Raw genomic sequence first — 19,428 nt, 5'->3', positions numbered from 1 at the left:
GGGTCAGAAATGCTCTAGAGCCTATAAAGTCCTGAATACTTTGGCTAAAAAACAAGAAAATATCTATGTCCTTCAAAAATACAATTAAGTCTCTTTTTGTGAATAACATTTCATGAGGTATCCTAGTGGCTAGTGTCTTTTCTTAATGAAATCAATCAATAATGTAAAGTATATTTCTAAAATGTGCAATCACAGAAACGTGCTATGAGATCAAGCTAGATTCCAGACATCAATGCAAAAAATCTATATCAAACTAGAGGAGAGAGATTATAAAATGGCAAAACAGTTGAGCAAGATAAAACATATTCAACTTTTACTGTATAACAATATAGAGACTCCGGTCTTCTCTTGACTCTCTCGCCTTTAGCTAAATGTAACTCCTATATGATAAAAAGTAAGGTTGAATTCTGAACCAAATCACAAATTTTTATCTCTAAATGAAATTATTTCTTTTTATTCTTCTCTGGGGCTAATGTCACTGAGCAGAAAATAAAAAGATTCATATGTTTGAGGATAGAGTATGAATCTTCAGTCAGCATCACTCTAAATAAAACTACTCTGCCTTGTAATGAATGGAAAGGGGCACAGGGGAGGGCAGGAGAGGAGAACAAAAATAAATCTATCAAAAATGTAATTGCTTAGTGGAGACACTTATTAAAATACCAACACTAGAGTTAAGGATCAAAATTACCAAAAAACAGGTAGTTAAAATAAATAATGAGAGGTTAAGTGTCTTGCTCAAGCATATAATGAAGTCATCCAAACATCCATTCCTATCACAAACCATCAATACATTATACTCTCTTGATGACCTATTTAAATGGACTTGGCAGAAAAATAATTAAAATAGTGAAATGCTTCTAAATAGAAAAAAAATACAGCAATAAATTACAATCTGGAATAAAGAGAGGTTTAAATTTTCACATAGTACGCCAAGATGACCTTCTCCACTGGATAAACAAAATCTGTTTTATTTTGTATTCCTTAGAAAACAAACTTATTTAGAAATAAGGAAATAAGTATAGTTTAATGACATTTACTGCTAGGGTAAAAGCTACTAAAATGAACCACCCAACAATATTATAATTAACATAATTTGCAATTTATGTTATTTATCTGCAAATTGTATTTATACACCAGTAACTTCCATGGAAAATTCCCTGGAGCTTTTCACTGGGTTTCCTTCAGAGACACAAAGACCAAAACCAGTAATGCAGAAGACAAAGCATGGAACAATGTGATAAAACTTTCCTCGAGAAATATAAGCCTGCTTTGAAGCTGAAGTTAGAGATCAAAAATTTTCAAACATAAGACCAGAGACTTCATGGCATTTTTCTACTAAAGCTGAATTGTTTTCATATTTCACCATACTAGGAATTAGTTAAGTGATACCCATGCTATTTTGGTATTATACATGGATAATATGTTTAGGGTAGAAAATGGAAATAAAATCACTTCAAAATGCAGTATTTTATGCTTGCTATTCCTGTTGCAAAACTAAAAGACTTCTAAAGTAATACAGTTTATACAAAATGGGGGTTCCATAAAAATTTAAACACAACAAAATAAAACTAAAGAAGCCTTAGGTAGTAACAAGGTGAGCTACCAATAATGTAGATAAAAAAATACTGAAAGAAAAAAAGAGTGAGACAAACACCAAGAATTAAGTAACTGGTAAAAGAAGAAAATCTAAATAGACTAAAAAGTACTAACAAGGTGGTAAAAGAACCAGCAAAAAAACAAACTACAAAAGAAAAATTTCTGGAAGGAAGGAAGGTAGTTAATAACATCGTACAACCAGGAAGCCCAAGACAAAGTCAGTGATTTGGCAATTTGTACACTATCGAAACAATTTTAGCACAGCAATGAGAGAAGAATTCAAAATGCATTGATTTTGAAAATAAATGGGAAGTGGGAAAGGAGAGGCAGCAAGCATGAATGATTTTTTCAAGAAGCGTTCAAGTAAATGGAAAATGAAAGAGTAAAAGGGAAAAGACACAGCAGTGGATTAGGAATAAAAGAAAAGACACCGGGAAGCATTATTTATATTTTTTTAATTATGGAGAAGGCTAATATGCTTTTATGTTCAGAAGAGTCAGTAGAAAGAAAGAGAATGAAAATGAGGAGGAAAATTTAATTTATGGAGTAAGGTTTTGAAAAGTGATAAGAAAAAGATGAAGAGAATAAGAAGATTTATCATTGGAAACGAATTGGGACACTAGTTCCTTTGAAGCAGAAAGAAAGATGAGTGAAGATACAAATTCTGCGACAGATGACACCCTAAAAGCAATATTTACTTACTCCTCTGCTAAGAGAGAAGAGGACAGTATATATCTGACTGAATTAGCATTAGACTAGAATTCCTTGATTAATTAGATTAGTATTAATAATTCATGAAAGAAAGGTTTTGATTTTTTTTTTTTAAACAAACTGCCACCCCATGCAAATTGCTTATTTTATAATGAATAAGTCAAAGTTAAGGGGGCCTTTTCAGGTCCTTAAATTTTAGGTCCTCAGTTTAAACATCCCCTATAATTTACAGAAAAATGAGAAGAAATTTCATGAAACACAAATGAGATACAAAATTTCTTTCTAATGAAGTCTCAACCTTATCTTTCCACCTATAATACAAAGTTTAGCACCTGGAAAGATAAACGGTGTCCTAAAATACCATTACGGAAGGTTTTCGTTTGTTCGTTTGTTTGTTTTTCATTCTCTACACATATACAACTTTGCACTGGGAATCTACTTTGTACTTTCTATTAATACCGATATGAATCTAGGAGAACAGTATGGTGTTTTAAAGAACCTGAACTGTATGACATCATGCTATGACATACTAGGTCAAATAGGACTCCAGGGAAAAGGCAAAAAGAAGTAATAACAGTAATCATAATCAATGCATTTATTGATTGCTTACACTGTGGAGAAACTGTCCTAAGTGCTACTTGTATTTAACTCATTCAATTTTAATGACCGCCCTTTACATTAGACAATTATCCTGCCTAAGGATAGCCAAGGAATATGGAGGTCCACAGCTCATACTTATTCCTAGGCTAGAGTATATGTAATATAAAGAGCCCTGGCACGGAAATGAGAAGATGTGGCTTCAAATCTAAGCACCATCATTTACTAGGTGGTTGGGAGAAATCACTTTCTGTAACCTTAATTCCTCAGCAGAAACTACCCTGGGTAACTCACATGCCAGCAGTAAGAATCAAAGTGTTAAGTGCTTTTTAAACAGCAAATATATATGATGTCATTATTATTAGCAGAGCTGCTAGGTAAAATGAGTATGGTGTGCATTTTATTTGTATATTGATTTTATCAACCCTACCAGAAATTCTCACACTTTAATTTATGATGTCATGGCTCACATGTAAAAGAAATAACTAAAAATGCAGGTTTTCTAATTGTTATGTTATGCCAGCTTCTTCTTTTTTTTTTTTTTTTGGTACAAAGAAGTTTATTTTGACAAAACAGAAAAAAATAGAAAATGTACATGTACCCTGAACCATTATTAGGTAAATAGGGATTCAAAACTCTTAAAAACAAAGATAAATTTATAGAAACACAATACTAGAAGAATTTTAAATACTTCTTAAGTCTTTGATAGACCTAATAAATAAAAAAAAACTTACAGGTATATAGAAGATATAAATAGCATCATGTTGACTTAAAAAGTACATGTCAAACTTGTCCACTGTCAATAAAGAATATATTTTCCATGGAACGTTTATTTATAAAAATTAATCACAAATAACGTGATAGAAAGAAAAACTTGGGGTTTTATACAAGCCCACAGTCTCTGACTCTGAAGCAATTTTTAAAAATCCTAGAGATAAAAATTTTTAAAAATCAATCACATGACATTTTACAATCTTCTGATAATCCACAGTACTGTTTGGCAAACATTTCCAGCTTTCCATTTTCCAGGCATGGGTAGGATTGCAGTTCCCCCACCCCCTTTAATAATAAGCATATTTAAATGATTTAAGTTGGCCAATGAAATGTGAATAGAAATGACGGCTATCACTTCTGGATGGAAACTTAAAGGGTCAGTGTGCAATTCATTAGGTTTCCTCTGACATGGCAACTGGTAACATTTGAGATGGCAGCTGCTCTTTCAACCTCTGTCTCAGAGTGAAAAGACATGGAGCAGAGCATCCAGCCAATCTCGATATACATGCAGAACAAGCAAGAAAGAAACCTTTGTTATTTTAAGCCATTGAGATTTTGATTGTTTTGTTACTACAGCATAACCTTGCCTATCCTGACTGATAACATGCCTCCTAAATAACTATCAGTTAAGGAGATCAAAACCGCAAGTTGGAGACTAGAAAAATTGAGTGCTGTTGTTAAGAAAAGAGACCAACTATGCAGTTTTTCTCTTCTCTCTCCTTTTTACTACAAAAAAGGCAGTAAAGGACTACAATGGGAATAAATCCACAATGACAAAGAGAATGGGAAGTGCTCCATTAGGGCAGGAGCACTTTAAAAGAAATTCTCAGATGATGTCAAGCTTATAGAGAATTGATAACAGATGACACAGCCTAGAGTTCACTCAGAGGAAGTTGCTGGTCTGCCCGGTAGAATTTCAGAGGCACAAGACAGAAGGTGTAAGCAACACTCAGCCAGAAACAGTTGGTGCCACTCATGAAGGAAGAAGAACAAGAGTCTTCATCATCAACACCAAATGTTTGAAGACAGAAAAGATAGACCTTCATGCTTCAAAGGGAATGACTACTAAGCACAAATGAATAAGAGATTGACAAGAAAAATGAACAGTTGTGATGAAGGCTATCTGAACACATGGAGAGGTATGAATATGGACTGTTTATCAAATAGTCATTTAATCTATTTAATTTCTTGGAGACAATAATAACAGTTACATATGAGAATGTCTTTGTTCTTAGGATATCTAATATGGAGTGGAGTGACATGATATTTGCAAGTTACTTTCAAATGGTTCGGAAAAAACTGCGTGTGTATGTATGCAAAGAGATAAAGCAAAAATATGCCAGCTTCTTTTACCAATGAAGATGGGCACTTGGGTATTTCACCTAAAAAATGAAAATAATAGATCTTTATACATCGTTGCTGAGATGAATAACTGAAATAAAATATGTAAAGATCCCATCACAGTGCCTCTGGCATATATAAATAGCAAGGTGGTGGTTGTTTTTGTTATCACTAGTTCTACCATTCACCAGAATGGCAAAACAAAACCAAAACTGAAAGGGGATAGGTGTCTGAAGGTATGCCTAGACAAAATAATTTAAAGCTGCTTATACAATTCATAGGCTGCAACAACATTCTCTTTAGCATTCATTCTGTACTTTACCCTGCTGAATAGTCAAAATGTTCCAAATGAAATTTTAATTTAATTAAAACAGTATTTTTTCATCCTCATTCCCTTGTGGCTCCTTTCATTTCCATTTCTCTCCCAATCAAAGGTTGGTCAGTCGGATTTTTGCTCTTTGAGTATTTTCGCTGTCTTAAGAAGTACAAAAATTTGAATCCACTCCACTTTATGCACTCATGACTAGATTTCTAGACATCCCTTTCCTGGAATAAGTTCTATCATTTCAATTCCTTATTAGAATCCAAGATAAGATTAGTACAAAGTGCTCTTTTACATATCTGTGTTTTAATACTGACCTTGAGGTGAGACTGAAGGAAACAGCAAATCCAGGAAGAAATTGTGAAAGAGAAAGTTAGAAAGAATTAATGAGGACAATATTCAGAAATATTATTCACAGACATAGACAAAACATAAAGCAAAGGATTAGAGCAGGGGAAGGGTCATACAGATTCTGTATGACACTAAAAATCAGTAGTTTCAAATGTTCAATTCTCAGTAAGTGTATTTTCTCATTAGATTGCACCATTTTACCTTAATAAAGTTTCCAAAGGAAAAAAAAAACTGTCTAAAATTTACCATTTCCTGGAGCTGGGAGAGATCCAATTTCTTAAACACAAATGAAAAGAAGAACAGATTAGCCACTCCCATTTCATGTAAGTAGCCAGAACTGGCATTAAGTGATTTTGCAACTTTAGATTGCATAGTTTTAAATACACCCACCCCACTCCATTAAATAGATACGCGTTTATAAAAACAAAAGCAGAAAAATATTGTTAGCATCTGTCCTTGTGTAATGTGGAACTCTAGTTTATTTTGAAGAATTTGAAATAACTTTTTCAAATGTGAAAAAATTATAATTTTATTTTTTCTCATTACAACCAATATTGCTCACTGTAAATCTATCATAACCCATCTTGAATGGTGCAATCTAAAAGCAATAACGAACCAGAAGACACAGCACCGTACATATCAATTCATTCCCAATGCTGCCTGGAAGTGAGAGATGCAAAGTAGTCATGCTCAATATTCCTACATATCACATAGCCGCTGTGGTTCATTATTGCTTTTTATAATAACAGGCAGTCATCTCTGTTAATCAATTTCACTGAAATGAGTATGATTCTTCTGAACAGTTAATCTTGTAATGGCCAGTGTCATCCAGATTGTCTTCATGATCTAAATTTTACTTTACATATCTAAAACAAAAGTTTAATTTCCTGAATGCAAGCACCACTTCAATTTCTACTTTAATGTTTTCTAAAATTTAGTGATTTGTTGCAAAAGTCCAATTCAGTACTCAAACTCAGAGTTTTTAAAAGTCACTGTGAGAATAATGAAAGATAAGGAGGACAAGATTTACTACTCCCCATTACATAAGATAAAGAGATGAAAAACAGAAAAACAAAATGACTTCCACACAGTGAGTAAGTGGTAGATCCAAGATAAGAATGTAGGTGTGCTGACACCTTATCGGGGTCCTTATATGTTCTATAATGCTTTTTTAGGGAACTATAAAATTCATGGATCTTTAGCATATTTAGAACAATGTCAAATGAAGACAATGTTCAAAGGCAAAGGAAGACAATCTCTAAATCACTGATCCCAATGATCTTTTCATTCTTTGGTTATGACTCAAGAAGTTAAGATTAATTTTAGATCAACAATAACACTAATTGAAATCTCTCCTAGATGAAAGCTTTAAACAACATACGGGTAAACATGTGGAAAAAATTACTAAGCTTATTCCTGCCCAAAAAGAGCAGATTTAATCCTCTTTTTACCTGTTTTATTGCCATATTTCACTTTAGCATGAAATTATAGCCCCTAGGGAATAAATTTAGGTGAAAAAAATTGTGCACCTGGAATTATTATATGTGATTCTAATGTTCACGCTTTTAAGTAAAAAACTTAAAGTAGCTACTTAGCACAAGTTCCTGTAGTAACAAATTATAAGGTGTTGTGCCCACAAGAAACTTTAGAAATTGGCTATGTACAGTTGTGTAATTTATTCTTCTTTTAAAAGGAAATCAGTGAAATTGATCAAGAAGGAAGCAGAAAGTAACAAGCAGCTTCCCCAGAAAACAAGCTAAAGCAAGCAGGATCAGATAAAGAACCAGTCATCTTCAGTAATAATATGATAGTATCTTTTTTTTTCCTTTTTCTTTCTTTTAACACAGCACATTCTCCCTCAGGTAAGAACACATATTATATGAGACTTTATAACCACCACCAACAGCAGTCATTCTTGTAATACTCCAACTGCATCAAATGCATATTCTCTGATACTGTACCTCCATAAATTTTAAAGCAAGAAAATTCTCTAAGGAAACATTTTTCCCCAAGAGTTGTATAACACTTTATGCCAAAGCTATATATACCTTGATAATAATTTCTATATAGCAAATCTTTGAAGAAATTAAATTGAACATCATTTGAGGATTTCTTTAAGAAAAAATATTTACAAATATGCAGGCTCAATAGTATAACATCTTCAGGTTATACTGTGCTATAGACACCTGATCCCAAATACAAAATAATGTGATCCCAAATACAAAATAATTCCAAACACATAAGGACCATTTTCCCAATGAGAAGATCCAATAAAAATTTTTATGGCTCAACCTGAGCATATACGCTTTCAGGATATAGATAAAACAGCCAAATATCTAATTATTCTAAATATATTTATTCGGTTATACGCACATTTAAAATGGAATATTTGATAAAATACTGTTAATTTACAAATACTATTTTCTTCCACTAGTACAATCAATGAAACAATTTTATTCACTCTCTTAACATGCAACTTCCACATCAATTCACTAAGGATAGAAGATGAACCATTACTTTATGTACTACTAAGAAAGAAAAAAATTGTACCAATTAAACTCCTTGTACATGTATACTGACTTCAGATATGTCAAAACGTAAAAAAAATGTTAGAATTGGAATTTAATTTTGATAAAAAAAGAGAAGGTTACCTATATTTCTGTTAAACTTGCAGATCTAAAAGTAATCCCATTTAATTATATTTATTGGTTTTTCACTAATGTACAATAATAGGGCAAAATGTGATAGGAAAAGCACAAATGAGGAAAGAAACATTACTAACAAAGGGAAGTCAGTAAAGTTTTCTTACTCAAAAGGTAACAGTTAAAAGAGGTCAGATTCCCGCAAATCAATAAGAAAATTTTAGTAAAAGAAAAAAGAATAAGAAAAGGCACATAAGAAAAAAAATTTATTTTCTAAGTCTGACTTCCATTTTGTAAAAAAAGAGTCTTCTAAGATTACCCAACCAAAAATTGATAATCCTGTAAACTAGTCAAGTTGGCAAACAAATTTCAGAAGATTTATGAAAAATAGAAGCATATCCACTTCATTACATAAAGTTTCAGATACAAGAAAAATCTTATAAGAAAACATAAGAATAAAAAGGCTACAACTTTGAGTAATTAAGTTTAAGCCTAGCAACTGTCTTCTCTTAATTTTTCCAACTTCCACCAGAAAAGTTCTTTCTCCTACATATACATACCTACCCACTAGTAATGCAAAAGGTCCCAATACCTCAGTTTTTTTAATAATAGTCATCCTAGTGGATGCAAATGGTAACTCATAATTTTGATTTACATTTCCCTAATTACAAAAGATATTATGCATCTTTTCATGTGCTTAGTGTAGGGCCTTGTGTAGAAATGTCTATTCAAGTAAGTCCTTTGCCCATTTTTTAAAGGGATCAAATTTATTTTTATAACATCAAAATACATACCCTTTAAAGTAGTTGCCTGCTTGAGGGCAAAAATCTGCTGTATACACCCCTCTCAAAAAGTGATGGGTATAGACAATGAAGCCAAGGGGCAAGATGGCAGCATAGAGAGAAGTGAAATTTAGTCAGTCTCCTGGAACAACTAATAAATAACATGGAACAACTAGTAAATAATCTGGAATAACTGCCGGGGGACAACCGTGACTGTCCACACATAGTATAGCAACCTGGATCAGGAGGAATGCCTGAGATCACAGCAGAGAATCTGTAAGTAAAAACTGCGGAACCACATCAAGAGCCCCTTCCCCCTACAGCAGGCTTTGCTGCAAAACCTCGTTGTGGTAGAGAGCAGCACTCTCCAATCGAGTGAATATAGGTCAGCGAAGCTCCAACTGGGGTTTTAATTAACAAATGTAGATGCTGAATACAAGCTACAAACCCCAACAAGCCAAAAAAGGCTTTTAATGATGACTGACCTTAAATAACCAGAAGACTAATCTGTACTGGGAGGGGGAGCCCAGAAGACTGGGTGTTACCTCTGGCCAACGAGTGAAACTGGGGGCCACATACTGACTCCAAAAGGGGGCTTTCTGTCCCCTTTTCTCTCTCTTAACCTCAGGGGCTCAGAAGAGAGAGCCGCAGCCATTTTCAGTTCACAGTGCTCTGACCCAGACAGGGGAGGTGATAACAGAGTCAGAGAGACCACAATTCAAATGCAGATGATAACTCCCTAGGAGGTGTATCTTCCCTAAGAGTCAGGACATGGGGCCCAGCTTTCCTTTCAGAACCAGACCCCAGTGCCTAGGGGAAAACAGCCAAAACACAAACTAAGGAGGCCACACCTCCTTACACCAGTTGGGAGCGACAGGCTGATAGGTGCCACCTGCTGGGCAGGTTAGGAAAAGCACAGCAACTGGAAACCTCACAGGAAAGTCTGTCATTTCTCTAAGATACACCCTGAATATAATCCCATTCTGAGACCTGAACCCATTCTGGTCTAGGAAAATCTGACTTGGTAACCAAGGAAACCAGATGCCTAGACAACAAAAAACTACAATCTATACTAGGAAAAATGAAGATATGGCCCAGTCAAAGGAACAAACTTACACCTCAATCAAGGTACAGGTGAGATACTGTTTCACTTTAATGAAACCATCTATTAAAGATTTTCAAAGAGATATGCTAAATCAAATAAAAAACCAAATCAATGAGTTCAGGGAAGATATAACAAAAGAGGCGAAGGTTATAAAGAAAACACTGGGCGAACATAAGGTAGCAATCAAAAGTTTGAACAAACAACTGGTAGAATCTATAGAAATGAAAGGCACAACACAAGAGATGAAAAACACAATGAAGATGTACAACAGCAGATCTCAAGAGGCAGAAGAAAACACTCAGGAACTGGAGAACAAGACACCTGAAATCCTACACACAAAAGAAAAGACAGGGAAAACAATGGAAAAATATGAGCAACAGCTCAGGGAACTGAATGACAACATGAGGCACATGAATGTATATGTCATGGGTGTCCCAGAAGGAGAAGAGAAGGGAAAAGGGGCAGAAGTAATGATGGAGGAAATAACCATTGAAAATGTTCCATCTCTTATGAAAGACATAAAATTACAGATCGAAGAAGCGCAGTGTACCCCAAACAGAATAGATCTGAACAGACCTATGACAAGACACTTAATAATCAGATTATCAAATGTCAAAGACAAAGAGAGAATCCTGAAAGCAGCAAGAGAAAAGCGATCCATCACATACAAAGGAAGCTTGATAAGAATATGTGTGGATTTCTCAGGACAAACCATAGAATAAAGAAGGAAGTGGTGTGATATATTTAAAAACTGCCAGCCAAGAATCCTATATCCAGCAAAACTGCCCTTCAAACATGAGGGGGAGTTTAAAATATTCTCTGACAAATAGACAATGACAGAGTTTGTGAACAAGATACCTGCTCTACAGGAAATACTAAGGGGAGCACTAAAGACAGACAGGAAAAGACAGGAGTGAGAGCTTTGGGAAAAAATTTGGGGTGATGGTAGCACAGCAGTGTAAGTATACTGAACAAAGGTGACTGTGAATATGGCTGAAAAAGGAAGATTAGGAGCATGTGGGACACCAGAAGGAAAGAGGAAATATAAAGACTAGAACTGTATAACTCAGTGAAACCTAGAGTGCTCAAAAATTTTGATAAAATGTACAAATATGTTTTTTTTTTGTTTTTGTTTTTGTTTTTGTTTTTTTTTTTGGCTTTTATAAAGGGTGTTTATTTGGTTACAAATTTACAGTTTTGAGGCCATAAAAGTGTCCAGACTAAGGCATTAACAAGAGGATACCATCACTGAAGAACACCTGTGTCAGCGTCTGGAACACCTGTGTCAGCTGGGCAGGCATGTGGCTGGCATCTGCTGGTCCTATGCTCCTGGGTTGAGTTTCAAAATTGCTTTCTCCAAAATGTCTCTGGGCTTCTGTCTCTCTTAGCTTCTTTACCTCCTGTGCATCTAAGCTTCTTGGAGATCCTCTCTTAGCTTCTCAGGGGCAAACTCTGGGCTTCATCTCTTAGCATCTCCAAGTATCTGGTCTGTGTCAGCTCTTAGCTTCTCCAGTCCATTTAAGTTCTTTATGTTGTTTCTTCCTAAAGACAATATCCTCAAGTTTTTTAAGCCATTCAGGTTGGCAATTTTTTCAATGCAGTTTGTAGATAGTGAAAGCTTCTCGCAGTTACCAAGCATAGACAAGGAGGCATCCATCTTCTCTATTGGGGGAATCTGGGCATAAAGCTTTATTTCTTTGGCTTCGGATGGCTTCTGACCGGTTTTCTCTTCCCATCTGGCCAGGGCTTCTTTGATTGTTGTTGCTTTTGCCATTCCGGCGGTTGCTACTGTCACTGCTCTGGTTGCTAGGGCCCGCTCTACAAATATGTTTTTACATGAGGGAGAACAAATGCATGTCAACCTTGCAAGGTGTTAAAAATAGGGTGGGATTGGGGGAAAAAATACAATTAATGCAAACTAAAAAAAAAAAAAGGTGATGGATGAGATCTGCTCTAAGCATTTGGGTGGAGAACAGGGGTAGGGCAGAGACAAAAAAAGATAGAGGGGATGGAAACAAAGGAACCATAGGATTGAAACCTGTGTGGACATATCTGAGACTAGTGACATAACAGAGCAATCTTTGACTGGTTTAACTGGTAACCTGAAATTATTACCTCATTGATTATTTTAAAAGAGCCAAAATGGGAATAGCAAGGGAATCACCCCTAGTTTTTTTTTTTTTTTTAATCATCATTTTATTGAGATATATTCACATACCACGCAGTCATACAAAACAAATTGTACTTTCGATTGTTTACAGTACCATTACATAGTTGTACATTCATCACCTAAATCAATCCCTGACACCTTCATTAGCACACACACAAAAATAACAAGAATAATAATTAGAGTGAAAAAGAGCAATTGAAGTAAAAAAGAACACTGGGTACCTTTGTCTGTTTGTTTCCTTCCCCTATTTTTCTACACATCCATCCATAAACTAGACAAAGTGGAGTGTGGTCCTTATGGCTTTCCCAATCCCATTGTCACCCCTCATAAGCTACATTTTTATACAACTGTCTTCGAGATTCATGGGTTCTGGGTTTTAGTTTGATAGTTTCAGGTATCCACCACCAGCTACCCCAATTCTTTAGAAACTAAAAAGGGTTGTCTAAAGTGTGCGTAAGAGTGCCCACCAGAGTGATCTCTCGGCTCCTTTTGGAATCTCTCTGCCACTGAAGCTTATTTCATTTCCTTTCACATCCCCCTTTTGGTCAAGAAGATGTTCTCCGTCCCACGATGCCGGGTCTACATTCCTCCCTGGGAGTCATATTCCACGTTGCCAGGGAGATTCACTCCCCTGGGTGTCTGATCCCACGTAGGGGGGAGGGCAGTGATTTCACCTTTCAAGTTGGCTTAGCCAGAGAGAGAGGGCCACATTTGAGCAACAAAGAGGCATTCAGGAGGAGACTCTTAGGCACAAATATAGGGAGGCCTAGCCTCTCCTTTGCAGCAACCGTCTTCCCAAGGGTAAAACTTATGGTAGAGGGCTCAACCCATCAAACCACCAGTCCCCTATGTCTGTGGTCATGTTAGCAACCATGGAGGTGGGGTAGGCGAATACCCCTGCATTCTCCACAGGCTCCTCAAGGGGGCACTACATCTTTTTTTTTTTTCCTTGTTTTTCTTTCTTTTCTTTTTTTTTTTTTAACTTTCCCTTCTTTTTTAAGTCAACTGTATGAAAAAAAAGGTTAAAAAGAAAACAAACATACAATAAAAGAACATTTCAAAGAGACCATAACAAGGGAGTAAGAAAAAGACAACTAACCTAAGATAACTGCTTAACTTCCAACATGTTCCTACTTTACCCCAAGAAAGTTACATAATATAGCAACATTTCTGTGAACTTGTTCCTACTATATCCATCAGAAATTAACAGACAATAGTCATTCCTGGGCATCCCCAGAACGTTAAATAGCTTATCTGTTCTTCTTGGATTATTGTTCCCCCTTCCTTAATTGCTCTCTACTGCTAGTTCCCCTACATTCTACATTATAAACCATTTGTTTTACATTTTTCAAAGTTCACATTAGTGGTAGCATATAATATTTCTCTTTTTGTGCCTGGCTTATTTCGCTCAGCATTATGTCTTCAAGGTTCATCCATGTTGTCATATGTTTCACGAGATCGTTCCTTCTTACTGCCGCGTAGCATTCCATCGTGTGTATATACCACATTTTATTTATCCACTCATCTGTTGAAGGACATTTGGGTTGTTTCCATCTCTTGGCAATTCTGAATAATGCTGCTATGAACATGGGCGTGCAGATATCTGTTCGTGTCACTGCTTTCCGATCTTCCGGGTATATACCGAGAAGTGCAATCGCTGGGTCGAATGGTAGCTCTATATCTAGTTTTCTAAGGAACTGCCAGACTGACTTCCAGAGTGGCTGAACCATTCTACAGTCCCACCAAAAATGAATAAGAGTTCCAATTTCTCCACATCCCCTCCAGCATTTGTAGTTTCCTGTTTGTTTAATGGCAGCCATTCTAACCGGTGTTAGATGGTATCTCATTGTGGTCTTAATTTGCATCTCTCTAATAGCTAGTGAAGCTGAACATTTTTTCATGTGTTTCTTGGCCATTTGTATTTCCTCTTCAGAGAACTGTCTTTTCATATCTTTTGCCCATTTTATAATTGGGCTGTCTGTACTACTGTCATTGAGTTGTAGGATTTCTTTGTATATGCAAGATATCAGTCTTTTGTCAGATACATGGTTTCCAAAAATTTTTTCCCATTGAGTTGGCTGCCTCTTTACCTTTTTGAGAAATTCCTTCGAGGTGCAGAAACTTCTAAGCTTGAGGAGTTCCCATTTATCTATTTTCTCTTTTGTTGCTTGTGCTTTGGGTGTAAAGTCTACGAAGTGGCCGCCTAATACAAGGTCTTGAAGATGTTTTCCTACATTATCTTCTAGGAGTTTTATGGTACTGTCTTTTATATTGAGATCTTTGGTCCATTTTGAGTTAATTTTTGTGTAGGGGGTGAGGTAGGGGTCCTCTTTCATTCTTTTGGATATGGATATCCAACTCTCCCAGCCCCATTTGTTGAAAAGACCATTATGACTCAGTTCAGTGACTTTGGGGGCCTTATCAAAGATCAGTCGGCCATAGATCTGAGGGTCTATCTCTGAATTCTCAATTCGATTCCATTGATCTGTATGTCTATCTTTGTGCCAGTACCATGCTGTTTTGGCAACTGTGGCTTTATAATAAGCTTCAAAGTCAGGGAGTGTAAGTCCTCCCACTTCGTTTTTCTTTTTTAGAGTGTCTTTAGCAATTCGAGGCATCTTCCCTTTCCAAATAAATTTGATTACTAGCTTTTCCACATCTGCAAAGTAGGTTGTTGGAATTTTGATTGGGATTGCATTGAATCTGTAGATGAGTTTGGGTAGAATTGACATCTTAATGACATTTAGCCTTCCTATCCATGAACATGGAATATTTTTCCATCTTTTAAGGTCCCCTTCTATTTCTTTTAGTAGAGTTATGTAGTTTTCTTTGTATAGGTCTTTTACATCTTTGGTTAAGCTTATTCCTAGGTACTTGATTTTTTTAGTTGCTATTGAAAATGGTATCTTTTTCTTGAGTGTCTCTTCAGTTTGTTCATTTCTAGCATATAGAAACATTACTGACTTATGTGCATTAACCTTGTATCCCGCTACTTTGCTAAATTTGTTTATTAGCTCTAGTAGCTGTATCATCGATTTCTCAGGGTTTTCTAGATATAAGATCACATCATCTGCAAACAATGACAGTTTTACTTCTTCTTTTCCAATTTGGATGCCTTTTATTTCTTTGTCTTGCCGGATTGCCCTGGCTAGCACTTCCAGCACAATGTTGAATAACAGTGGTGACAGCGGGCATCCTTGTCTTGTTCCTGATCTTAGAGGGAAGGCTTTCAGTCTCTCACCATTGAGTACTATGCTGGCTGTGGGTTTTTCATATATGCTCTTTATCATGTTGAGGAAGTTTCCTTCAATTCCTACCTTTTGAAGTGTTTTATCAAAAACGGATGTTGGATTTTGTCAAATGCTTTTTCAGCATCTATTGAGATGATCAATTGATTTTTCCCTTTCGAGTTTTTAATGTGTTGTAATACATTCATTGTTTTTCTTATGTTGAACCATCCTTGCATGCCTGGAATGAACCCCACTTGGTCATGGTGTATGATTTTTTTAATGTGTCTTTGGATTCGATTTGCAAGTATTTTGTTGAGGATTTTTGCATCTATATTCATTAGGGAGATTGGCCGGTAGTTTTCCTTTTTTGTAGCATCTTTGCCTGGTTTTGGTATTAGATTGATGTTAGCTTCATAAAATGAGTTAGGTAGTGTTCCATTTTTTTCAGTGTTTTGAAAGAGTTTGAGTAAGATTGGTGTCAGTTCTTTCTGGAAGGTTTGGTAGAATTCCCCTGTGAAGCCATCTGGCCCTGGTCATTTATTTGTGGGAAGATTTTTGATGACTGATTGGATCTCTTTGCTTGTGATGGGATGGTTGAGGTCCTCTATTTCTTCTCTGGTCAGTCTAGGTTGTTCATATGTTTCCAGGAAATTGTCCATTTCTTCTACATTATCCAGTTTGTTGCCATACAGTTGTTCATAATATCCTCTTATAATTTTTTTAATTTCTTCAGGATCTGCAGTTATGTCACCTTTTTCATTCATTATTTTGTTTATTTGGGTCTTCTCTCTTTTTGATTTTGTCAGTCTAGCTAGGGGCTTGTCAATCTTGTTGATCTTCTCAAAGAACCAACTTTTGGTGATATTTATCCTCTCTATTGTTTTTTTGTTCTCTATGTCATTTATTTCTGCTTTAATCCTTGTTATTTCTTTTCTTCTACTTGGATTAGGATTGGTTTGCTGTTCATTTACTAGCTTCTTCAGTTGATCCATTAGTTCCTTGATTTTGGCTCTTTCTTCCTTTTTAATATATGCGTTTAGTGCTATAAATTTCCCCCTTAGCACTGCTTTTGCTGCATCCCATAGGTTTTGGTATGTTGTGTTCTCATTTTCATTCGTCTCTATATATTTAGCAATTTCTCTTGCTATTTCTTCTTTAACCCACTGATTGTTTAGGAGTGTGTTGTTTAACCTCCAGGTATTTGTGAATTTTCTAAGTCTCTGATGGTTATTGACTTCTAATTGTATTCCATTGTGGTCAGCAGAATGTGCTTTGAATAATTTCAATCTTTTTAAATTTATTGAGGCTTGTTTTATGTCCCAGCATATGATCTATTCTGGAGAAAGTTCCATGAGCACTAGAAAAGTATGTGTATCCTGGTGATTTGGGATGTAATGTCCTGTATATGTCTGTTAAATCTAATTCATTTATCAGATTGTTTAGGTTTTCAATTTCCTTATTGGTCTTCTGTCTGGTTGATCTATCTATAGGAGAGAGTGATGTGTTGAAGTCTCCCACAATTATTGTGGAAACATCAATTGCTTCCTTTAGTTTTGCCAGTGTTTCTCTCATGTATTTTGTGGCCCCTTGATTGGGTGCATAGACATTTACAATTGTTATTTCTTCTTGCTGAATTGCCCCTTTTATTAGTATGTAGTGGCCTTCTTTGTCTCTCAAAACATCCCTGCATTTGAAGTCTATTTTATCTGAGATTAATATTGCTACACCTGCTTTCTTTTGGCTGTAGCTTGCATGAAATATTTTTTTCCATCCTTTCACTTTCAGTTTCTTTGTGTCCCTGTGTGTCTAAGATGAGTCTCTTGTATGCAACATACTGATGGTTCATTTTTTTTGATCCATTCTGCGAATCTATATCTTTTAATTGGGGAGTTTAATCAATTTACATTCAACGTTAAAACCGTGAAGGCATTTCTTGAATCGGCCATCTTATCCTTTGGTTTATGTTTGCCATATTTTTCCCTCTCTCTATTAATATCCTTTATTGTACCCATACCGAATCTCTTTAGTACTGAACCTTTCTCCAAGTCTCTCTGTCCTGTCTTTGTTTCTCTGTCTGTAGGGCTCCCTTTAGTATCTCCAGTAGGGCAGGTCTCTTGTTAGCAAATTCTCTCAGCATTTGTTTGTCTGTGAAAAATTTAAGCTCTCCCTCAAATTTGAAGGAGAGCTTTGCTGGATAAAGTATTCTTGGCTGGAAATTTTTCTCACTCAGAATTTTAAATATATCATGCCACTGCCTTCTCGCCTCCATGGTGGCTGCTGAGTAGTCACTACTTAGTCTTATGCTGTTTCCTTTGTATGTGGTGAATTGCTTTTCTCTTGCTGCTTTCAGAACTTGCTCCTTCTCTTCTGTGTTTGACAGTGTGATCAGTATATGTCTCGGAGTGGGTTTATTTGGATTTATTCTATTTGGAGTTCGCTGAGCATTTATGATTTGTGTATTTATGTTGTTTAGAAGATTTGGGAAGTTTTCCCCAACAATTTCTTTGAATACTCTTCCTAGACCTTTACCCTTTTCTTCCCCTTCTGGGACACCAATGAGTCTTATATTTGAACGTTTCATATTATCTATCATATTCCTGAGGTCCATTTCGATTTTTTCAATTTTTTTCCCCATTCTTTCTTTTATGCTTTCATTTTCCATTCTGTCATCTTCCAGGTCACTGATTCGTTGTTCAACTTTCTCTAGTCTTGTACTATGAGTGTCCAGAATCTTTTTAATTTGGTCAACAGTTTCTTTAATTTCCATAAGATCATCCATTTTTTTATTTAGTCTTGCAATGTCTTCTTTATGCTCTTCTAGAGTCTTCTTGATTTCCTTTATATCCCGTACTATGGTCTCATTGTTCATCTTTAGTTCTTTGAGTAGCTGCTCTAGGTGCTGTGTCTCTTCTGGTCTTTTGATTTGGGTGCTTGGGCTTGGGTTATCCATATCTTCTGGTTTTTTCATATGCTTTATAATTTTCTGTTGTTTTTGGCCTCGTGGCATTTGCTGAACTTGATAGGGTTCTTTTAGGGTTTGTAGAACTATTGAAGTCCTTATCTCTAATTTATCAGATCTACAGCTTCGTGGAGTACACTTTCTCTAACTAAGCAGTAGGTGGCGTCCACGAGCCACCTGTTCTCCACAAGCCAGTTCTCCCCTGCTTAGCCTTTTTGGTGAGTGGGGGAGTGAGTCTTGTGGGGCCCAATTGGTGTACGAAGCTTGCGTGTGTAGTTGGTGTTGCCTGCCCTGTATGTGGGGCGTGTTTCTGGGCAGTCGGGGAGGGGGGGTGGCCCTAACAATCAAATCTCCCTGATGATCCTAGAGTTTTAAAGCTGCTGCAATAGTCTAATCCTTCAGTTCAGTCCTGCCACAGTTTGTCTCTGCCACTGACCCACAAGTCCTTGGTATTGGCGTATGGCTCCTGAGACTTGCAAGTGGGCCCCTCTTCCAGGCTGTGCACCCCGGGTCCTCTGTTGAGGGATGACTGTGCTATGTCACAGGTGAGTGCCGTCCCCCCAGGGCAGTTCTGGGCTGCTGGGCTGTGTAGGGAGGCTCCCTAGTCTGCTCAAATGATGGCTGAATGGGGCTTTGTTAATTCACACTGCTCCACCTTCCCAACTCTGGGATAATCAGCTGAGGTTGCAGGGAAGGCTAATGTTAACGCCCAGTTTTGTGGTGTGTGCCTGTTATTTGAAGCACTTCCGTCACAGTGGGTGGTCTGGGGCAGCTCTGGGTTTATGGGGCTGGCGATGGGCAGGAGTGTTTCCTGTCCACCAGGATGGTGGCTGTGAGCGGACACC

The 19,428-nt window shown here is 36.4% G+C and overlaps 2 protein-coding genes across 6 annotated transcripts in view; both read right to left on the bottom strand.

Moving 5' to 3' along the window:
* ERC1 (ELKS/RAB6-interacting/CAST family member 1) overlaps positions 1 to 19,428 on the bottom strand; it is an 805,513-nt gene that overhangs the window by 389,489 nt on the left and 396,596 nt on the right. The window contains exon 14 of one of the 5 annotated variants that reach the window (XM_037845053.1): positions 5,662 to 5,673. The exons of the other annotated variants lie outside the window; for them this stretch is intronic. Coding sequence (XP_037700981.1) covers positions 5,662 to 5,673 — 12 coding nt within the window. The remainder of the gene's footprint in view (positions 1 to 5,661; positions 5,674 to 19,428) is intronic. 5 annotated transcript variants of the gene reach the window in all.
* LOC119541281 (dynein light chain 1, axonemal-like) lies at positions 11,614 to 12,028 on the bottom strand. The gene has a single exon (XM_037845059.1). The coding sequence runs from the start codon at positions 11,996 to 11,998 to the stop codon at positions 11,684 to 11,686; it is 315 nt and encodes a 104-aa protein (XP_037700987.1). The 5' UTR covers positions 11,999 to 12,028; the 3' UTR covers positions 11,614 to 11,683.

This window comes from Choloepus didactylus, chromosome 8, assembly GCF_015220235.1.
Source record: "Choloepus didactylus isolate mChoDid1 chromosome 8, mChoDid1.pri, whole genome shotgun sequence".
Classification (NCBI taxonomy): Eukaryota; Metazoa; Chordata; class Mammalia; order Pilosa; family Megalonychidae; genus Choloepus; species Choloepus didactylus.
This window is presented reverse-complemented; position numbering and strand designations above follow the sequence as displayed.

Bases quoted from the DNA above. Each gene is read 5' to 3' on its own strand.
- LOC119541281 (XM_037845059.1), bottom strand. From the start codon at position 11,998: ATGGCAAAAGCAACAACAATCAAAGAAGCCCTGGCCAGATGGGAAGAG.